This window comes from Penaeus japonicus, unplaced genomic scaffold, assembly GCF_977035675.1.
Source record: "Penaeus japonicus unplaced genomic scaffold, GWHDUDI00000001_assembly GWHDUDI00000030, whole genome shotgun sequence".
Classification (NCBI taxonomy): Eukaryota; Metazoa; Arthropoda; class Malacostraca; order Decapoda; family Penaeidae; genus Penaeus; species Penaeus japonicus.
Window position 1 is genome coordinate 29189719 of NW_028234432.1, and position 8932 is coordinate 29198650.

At 39.7% G+C, this 8932-nt stretch overlaps 1 protein-coding gene across 1 annotated transcript in view; it reads left to right on the forward strand.

The window, feature by feature from the left end:
- Positions 1-2713: 2713 nt before the first annotated feature.
- Positions 2714-8932, forward strand: part of LOC122259255 (uncharacterized) — a 36874-nt gene continuing 30655 nt past the window's right edge. Inside the window, exons 1-2 of the mRNA XM_086555246.1 lie at positions 2714-2856; positions 7512-7518. Coding sequence (XP_086411372.1) covers positions 2782-2856; positions 7512-7518 — 82 coding nt within the window. The 5' untranslated portion in view covers positions 2714-2781. The remainder of the gene's footprint in view (positions 2857-7511; positions 7519-8932) is intronic.

Consider the following 8932-nt stretch of genomic DNA (forward strand, 5'->3'; position numbering starts at 1 on the left):
CACGCTGGGTATATTTACTCCATAAACTTTCATTCATTGATGATAAAATTATGAGTGTCACAATAACGGGGTCAGCGGATCTTATGAATGAGGGTAATTAAATTCACTCAAATCATATTTATGTGTTTCCAGAGAATTATCACCTTTACCAATTTTATGGGTTCGTTCAAAGGGATGGCTTCGCTTTACTTAAGTCTATGGGAGGGAAAGTTATCTAGATTTAATTATTATGATTATTATAGCTAGCATGATGATAATTATTTTAATTGTCATTATCATTATTATTGTTGATATTGTTATCATCATTATTGTTATTGTCTTTGTCATTAGAAATATTATCATTATTATCCTTGTAGTTATTATTATTATTATCTATATTATTTATATTATTATTATTATTATTATTATTATTATTATTATTATTATTATTATTATTATTATTATTATTATTATTACTGTTATCATTATTATCATTTTCATCATCATCGTCATTATCATTATTATCATTTTCATTATTATCATTATCATATCATTACTTTCAACATTATTATTTTACTGATATTATCAATATCATCATTCTCATAATTAATTATTATCATCATTGCTAGCATAACTTTAATTGCTTCTATCATCTATATTATCATTATTATCACAGCCATATCTCTTTTTTATTATTGCTGTTGTTGTTATTAACATTAATATAGACATCATCATTATCATCTTACTGTTATTATTTTCCCCATTATTATTCTTTGTCATTATCATTATATTTATTGTTATTTTCATCATTATTATCATCATTATAATATTCATTGTCATCATCATTATTATTCTTATTGTCATTGTTATCTTTATTGCTATTACTATTACTATTAATGAATAACATCATTGTTTTTATCAGTATTTTAATTTTCTTCTGCAAAGTAATTGCTATCATTATCGTTGCTAGTAATACTGATAGCAATATCAATAGGCATTGCTATCAGTTATATTTTTCTTCTTATCCTTATTTTTATTATTATCATTCATTATCATCATCATCATTATTACCGTCATCATCATTACCCATTATCATCATCATTATCATCATTATTATTATCAAAATCACTATTATTTATATCCTCCTCCCTTCCCACCTTCCACGCCCCCCCACCCCCCTGCCCCCTCCTATCACCTCCTATCTCCCCTCCTTCATCCCCCTCCCCTCCTCCTCCCTTCCTCTCCTTGTCTCCGCTCTCACGTCCCACATAAATTCTCCCACGCTCTGTCACACTGTCAGGGCCTATGCCAAAGACCGGAGAAATATTTACCAAAAGGTCACATTATGTCGCAGTTCGTCGACTCACTCTTTTCCCCACCCCCACCTCCCCCCTCCTTCCCTCCCCTCCCTTTTTTCAATGAGATAAGGAAATTTATGAATTTTGTGTTTGTGTGAGTATTTTGTTTATGAATATTTTGGTGGGTCGTTTTAGGTTATGTGAAAATGAAAGCATTGATGATGATAAGAGTGAACGTGAAATAGATTCATTTGATTAACACTATAATGATTGGTAAATACAAGCACACACACACACACACACACACACACACACACACACACACACACACACACACACACACACACACACACACACACACACACACACACACACACACACACACACACACACACACACACACACACACACACACACACACAAACACAAATGTAAAAAGAAACATAAACGAGACTAAAATAACATCACAAGACAAGAGATGCAATTAACCCGTTGCCATAACCACGATTTCTTCAGAAACGTGCTAATTACTAATTACATCTCCGCGTAGTGAAGCCACTCAATTGACCTCATTCATCTCTCTTTCTAAACACCCTTCCCAACACCATTCCATCACTATCAACCTATCCTTCTCCCTCTTCTCCCGCAGTTCAACTTCGTGTATCCTTCTCCCTCTTCTCCCGCAGTTCAACTTCGTGTATCCTTCTCCCTCTTCTCCCGCAGTTCAACTTCGTGTATCCTTCTCCCTCTTCTCCCGCAGTTCAACTTCGTGTATCCTTCTCCCTCTTCTCCCGCAGTTCAACTTCGTGTATCCTTCTCCCTCTTCTCCCGCAGTTCAACTTCGTGTATCCTTCTCCCTCTTCTCCCGCAGTTCAACTTCGTGTATCCTTCTCCCTCTTCTCCCGCAGTTCAACTTCGTGTATCCTTCTCCCTCTTCTCCGCAGTTCAACTTCGTGTATCCTTCTCCCTCTTCTCCCGCAGTTCAACTTCGTGTATCCTTCTCCCTCTTCTCCCGCAGTTCAACTTCGTGTATCCTTCTCCCTCTTCTCCCGCAGTTCAACTTCGTGTATCCTTCTCCCTCTTCTCCCGCAGTTCAACTTCGTGTATCCTTCTCCCTCTTCTCCCGCAGTTCAACTTCGTGTATCCTTCTCCCTCTTCTCCCGCAGTTCAACTTCGTGTATCCTTCTCCCTTTTCTCCCGCAGTTCAACTTCGTGTATCCTTCTCCCTCTTCTCCCGCAGTTCAACTTCGTGTATCCTTCTCCCTTTTCTCCCGCAGTTCAACTTCGTGTATCCTTCTCCCTCTTCTCCCGCAGTTCAACTTCATGTATCCTTCTCCCTTTTCTCCCGCAGTTCAACTTCGTGTATCCTTCTCCCTTTTCTCCCGCAGTTCAACTTCTTGTATCCTTCTCCCTCTTCTCCCGCAGTTCAACTTCGTGTATCCTTCTCCCTTTTCTCCCGCAGTTCAACTTCGTGGGGAAGCTCCTCGGGCCAAAAGGAAACTCCATGAAACGCCTACAGGAGGAGACCATGACCAAGATGGCAGTGCTCGGACGCGGCTCTATGAGGGACAAACAGAAGGTGAGATGGAGAGGGAAGAGGGGATGGAAGGAGGAAGAGAGGGAGAGGGAAGAGAGGATGGAAGGAGGGAGAGAGGGAGAGGGAAGAGAGGATGGAAGGAGGGAGAGAGGGAGAGGGAAGAGGGGATGGAAGGAGGAAGAGAGGGAGAGGGAAGAGGGGATGGAAGGAGGGAGAGAGGGAGAGGGAAGAGGAAAGGGAAGAGGAGGGGGAGAGGGAGAGGGAGAAGAGAGGGGAGGAGAGAAGAGGGAGAGAGAAGAAGGAAGGAGGGGAGGGGAAGGAGGAGAGAAGGGGGGGGAGAGGGAAGGGATGGAAAGGGAGAGAGGGAGAAGGAGAGGGGATGTAGAAGGAGAGGATGGAAGGAGGGAGAGAGGGAGAGGGAAGAGAGGATGGAAGGAGGGAGAGGAGGGAAGGGATGGAAGGAGGGAAGAGGGGATGAAAGGGGATGGAAGGAGGAGAGAGGGAGGGGAAAGGATGGAAGCGAGGGAGAGAGGGAGGAAGGGGAAGAGAGGAGGGAGAATGGGAAGATGGAAGGAGAGAAGAGAGGGAGGAGGAGGAAAGCGAGAGAGGGAGGGAAAGAAAAAGGAGGAAGGAGGGAGGGAGAAGGGAAGAAGGATGGGGAAAAGAAGAGGGGGAGAGGAAGAGATGGAAGGGGAGAGAGAGAGATGGAAGAGAGGAGAGGGAGGGATGAAAGGAAGAAGGAGGGAGGGAGAGGGGAAGAGAAGGAAGGAAGAGGGAGAGGGAGAGGGAAGAGGGGATGGAAGGAGGAACAGGGGGAGAGGGAAAAGGGAATAGAAGGAGGAAGAGAGGGAGGGGGAAGAAGGGGTGGGAGGGGAAAGAGAGGGAGAGGGAAGAGGGGATGGAAGGAAGAAGAGAGGGAGAGGGGAAAGAGAAGATGGAAGGAGGGAGAGACGGAGAGGGAGAGGAAATGAAAGGAAGGAGGAAGAGAGGGAGAGGGTAGAGGGGATGAAAGGAGGAAGAGAGGGAGAGGGAAGAGGGGATGGAAGGAGGAAGAGAGGGAGAGGGAAGAGGGGATAGAAGGAGGGAGAGACGGAGAGGGAGAGGGAATATAAAGAAGGAGGAAGAGAGGGAGAGGGAAGAGGGGATGGAAGGAGGAAGAGAGGGAGAGGGAAGAGGGAATGGAATATAGGAGGGAGTGAGAGAATTAAAGAGGGGGAAGAGAGAGAAAGAAAGAATGGAGAGGGGGATATGAGTAGAGAGAGAGGGTTGGGGGAACTGAGAGAAAGTATAGAAGAAAGAAAAATGAGAAGATACAGTGCGAAGGAAAATATCAAGAGGGGAGAAGGGGATGAGAGGAAAAGGTTGTATTAGAATTATCCAAATAAAAATGGGGAGAGAGAAGGAATAAAAGAGAGAATGGGAGAGGGAAAAGAAAGTGATAAAAAGGAAAAATGAATAGAATACAAGAGGGGGGCCTCTTGCGAAAGAATAAACAAAATGAATGAGAGAGGAAGGCAAGATAGGAAGGCGGCCGGGAGGAAGGAAGAAAGAAAAGGGAAGAAGAGCGGGAATGGCAGAGAAGATGATAAATGGGAGGATAGGAGAAAGAGGAAGAGGGTGAAAGAATTATATAAAGAATGTAAGAGAAAGGAAGGAGGGGGTTAGGAATAGGGGGACAGGAATAGAGAGAATTAGAACAAAGAAAAGTCGAAAAGGAAAGAGAGAGAGAGGGAAGATATTGGAAGAGGGAGAGGAAAGGGAAAGAGGTAGGAGGAAGGCGAGGGAGGGAGAGGGAGAGGGAGAAAGAGAGACGCAGAGACAAACAGACAGACAGAGGGGAAAAGATCTAATCATTGTTATCTAATGATGATCTCAAAGTGAAAAATCTACAAGGCAAAGAAAACATCGGATATTCCATATTTACATAAACTAGAAATTATGCCTAAAATTACTTTCGTTAAAAAAAAAAAAAAAAAAAAAAAAATTGGCAGAAAATAAGTCTTCAGAGTTAGAGAAAATTGATTTATGTTCCCTTTTATTTATGTTCTATGCATGACAGCCACTAAAATTCAAAATAATGGGCCTTCATACAGCTTATTTGCATTTTAAACTGTTTTATCTTTTAGTCTTTTACAACATTTAATGTAACCATCGAACCTTATAGCCTTATATAGAATAGATTGATAAACTTTTAGATACTAATATAGATATGAAGGTATACAGAAACAGAAATATTGGTAGATAGATGGATAGATAGATAAATAGATAGATAGATAGATAGATAGATAGATAGATAGATTTATATCTTTATCTATATATATATCTATATCTATCTATATAAATAGATAGATAGATAGATAGATAGGTAGATAGATAGATAGATAGATAGATAGATAGATAGATAGACAGATAGATACAGATAGATAGATAGATAGATAGATAGATAGATAGATAGATAGATAGATAGATAGATAGATAGATAGACAGATAGATACAGATAGATAGATAGATCTATATCTTTATCTATGTCAATATCTATATCTATATCTATATCTATATCTATATCTATATCTATATCTATCTATCTATCTATCTATCTATCTATCTATATATATATATATGTAGATCGATAGATAGATAGATAGATAGATAAATAGATAGATATATAGAGAGATAGATAGATAGATAGATAAATAGATAAATAGATAGATAGATAGATAGATAGATAGATCGATAAATAATCAAAATAGATATGTATTAGATAGATAGATAGATAAATATTTCTAATATAATATCTATATGTATATATATATATATTATATATATATTTATATATATTTTATATATATATATATTTGTATATATATATAATATTATATATACATACATAAATAACAAAGATATATATAATACATATATACCATATAATATATATATATATGAATATATTATATATATATCTATAATATATATATATTTATATATAAATATATATGTATATATATATATATATATATATCTATTTCAATATATATATATATATATATATATTATAATATTATATATTCAATCATACGAATGACTGAATCAGATTATTCGCATGTGTAGAGAAATAGATTGACGACACTTTAATATGAATAGGTAAGAGTCATAAATCTGTTTAATGTAGATTGCAATATATCAGGAAATAAATAGATTTCATTGTTGAAGTGATAAATTGTATAGTAAACTTGGGAGCTGATGATTACGGACCAAAATAACGATCTCTTTGCATAAAGAAACGAGGATTCTATAAGAATCAGTCTTAGACTTCTTCTTTTTAATGAAGATGTAAACAGAAATAGAGAGAAAATGGGGTAACATTAAGCAAAATAAGAGAGGAGGAGAGATAGAGAGGAAGCGAACAAGGAAAGGTGAAAAGAGAAAATCAAATTGAAAATAAGTTAAAAGAGAAACACAGTGGAAGGGGGGAAACGAGAGAGAGACAGAGAGAAAAAAAACGATAACAGAAAGTAACAAAGGAAAAATATAAAGATAGCAAGCAGAATAAAATGGGGAATATAAGAGAAAGAGAAAAAGAAACAGTGTGAATTGGTAAGACAAGGAATAGGATGGACTGAGAAGGAGGAGGTAAAAATAGAGGACGATAAGAAACGAAAGAAATAAAGTAGTGATGACAAATAACAAGTAATGCGAAGGAGAAGGGAATCAACTGAGAAAGTATAAGATATAATGAAATTGCACTAATGGGTGAGAAACAGAAAGAAGAAAAGAGAGAAGAGAAGATGACAAGAAAGCATACCAGACGAAGAGGAGGAAGAAGAAAGCAAGAATAATGAGGAAATGTGTGAAAGAGAGAGAGAGAGAGAGAGAGAGAGAGAGAGAGAGAGAGAGAGAGAGAGAGAGAGAGAGAGAGAGAGAGAGATAAGGATGATGGAAGAGAGAGAGATGGTAGAAAAGGGGTGAGGAGAGAGAGAGAGAGAGATGAGAGAGGATTCAGGCGGTGAGAAACCAGGATAGGGACGAGAGACCGCTGAGCAGCGAGAGAGGAAGGTGGGAGACGGGATGAAGACTTGAGATGGTGAAGAGCGGAGAAGCAGAGGATGATAGAGAAGGAGAGTATGAGAGGAGAATGTGGGCGAGCGGAGTGGCGAGAGAGAGAGAGAGAGAGAGAGAGAGAGAGAGAGAGAGAGAGAATGACTCACCCTTCCAGCTTTAGTTTCCTGACTCAGGCAAGAGGAAAGAAAGCAAAGAAAGAATTTGTAAATGGAAAGCATTAAGCAATAGCGAGAGGAAAAATCGTTGGGAAATTGAAAATAATCGTGTGGGGAATTTTGGGGTAATTTTAATATTATAAAATTTTATTCTATAAAAATTTATTAATATTATTTTAATTTATAAATAATTTAAATTATTTAATTTAATTTTCGTTGGATTTTTTAGCGGGGGGTGGGGATCAGATATTGGTTGTTGGGGGTAGGTTGTGGTAAGGTAAGGATGTTGGTGGAGATTGGGTGGGTTGTGTAGGTGGGTGAGAACTGACCCAACACCCCTTAAGAATAATGAGGCGAAAGGGATGAAGAGAGGATGGAGGAGGGAGGAGGGGAGAGAGGGAGAGGGTGATGAACTGAGGATGTAGGATGGAGGATATGAAGAGGATGAATGAAGAGAAGATGGAGATGGACGATGGAGGATAGGAAGAGAGTGAATGAAGAGAGGATGGAGATGGAAGAAGGGAGAGAGGGAGAGGGTAAATGAAGAGAGGAAAGAAGAGGGTGAATGAACTGAGGGTGGAGGATGGAGGATAGGACCGAGGGTAAATGCAGAGGAGTCAGACATGGAGGAGGATGGAAGGACAGGAAAGAGAGTAGTGAATAAGTATATTTGGTGGATTGTTTTTTTGAAGGATCTATGTTATTTTTTCATTATTTATTTTTTTTTTTTTTTTTTTTTTAGGATTTTGTCTTTTTTTTCGGAGATGAGTATATTGGAGGATAAGAAAGAGTGTGGATGGAAGGATGAAGGACAGCGGAGAGGGGAAGGAGTATAAAAGTAGGGGGGAGAGGCAGAAGATGAAAGAAGGAATAAATAATGGAAAGGACTGGTGAAGTAAGGATGGAGAATGGGAATGACGGATGAGGATAGGGAGATGAATAAAGGAATGGGATAGGAAGAGGACGAATGGAGTATTATGAGAGGGAGAGAACGAATGAAGGAATGAGATAGGGGAAGGATGGAGAAATGGAAGAGGGAGAGGATGGAGGATGGAAATAGGGGAATAGGAAGAGGAGAGTTCAATAGGGAGGATAAACGCGTGAAATATGAAACGGAAAAATGGGGGAAGGGAATAAAAAATTGAAGTGGGAAAAGATGGAATAAGGTAAATGGAGAGAAGTGGGAGGATAAGAAAAATAAACAGAAAAAAAAATATATAAGAGGATGTGAAGGGAAAATAAGAGATCAGGAAATGGAGTAGAGGGGAAGAAGGAGAGAAATGATGGAAAATTAGATGTGGTGGGGAGGATAGAGAAGATGGGGTGGGGAGGAGGAGGAAAAAAGACGAAACAGGGGATGGGGTGGTCCTCGGAAGGGAATAGGAAGGGGAAACATAAATGAATAAAATAAACAGAAAAAATAGAAGAAACAAATGGAACAATAAAAGGAAGAATATGAGAGGAAAAGGCTAGAAGAAGAAGGGAAGAGGGAAGAGAAAGGAGGGGGGGGGGGAGGAAGAAGGTGACTGGGGAGAAAAAGGGAAAGAGGAAATGAGGAAGGAGAGATAGGAGAGCAGAATAAACCGAGAAATGAGGAAAAGAAGATAAAGAACAGAAGGGGAAAGGACGGGTGAGAGGAGGAGGGAAGAGAAGGATAATAAGGTGAGGAGAGAAAGGAAGGATAATGAGGAGGAAGGACAGAGTAAAATGAGAGAGGAAGAGAATGAGAGGAGTGACGAGCAATTTATAATAAAAGATAGAAATAGTGAGAGAAGAGAAGAGAAAGAGAGAGATAGGGGGAGGGTGGTTTGGGGGTAGGGGGGTGGGGGGGGGGGGGGGGGTGTGGGGGGGGGGGGGGGGGGGGGGGGGGGGGGGGGGGGGGGGCGAGCCAACAAAGGGGGGGG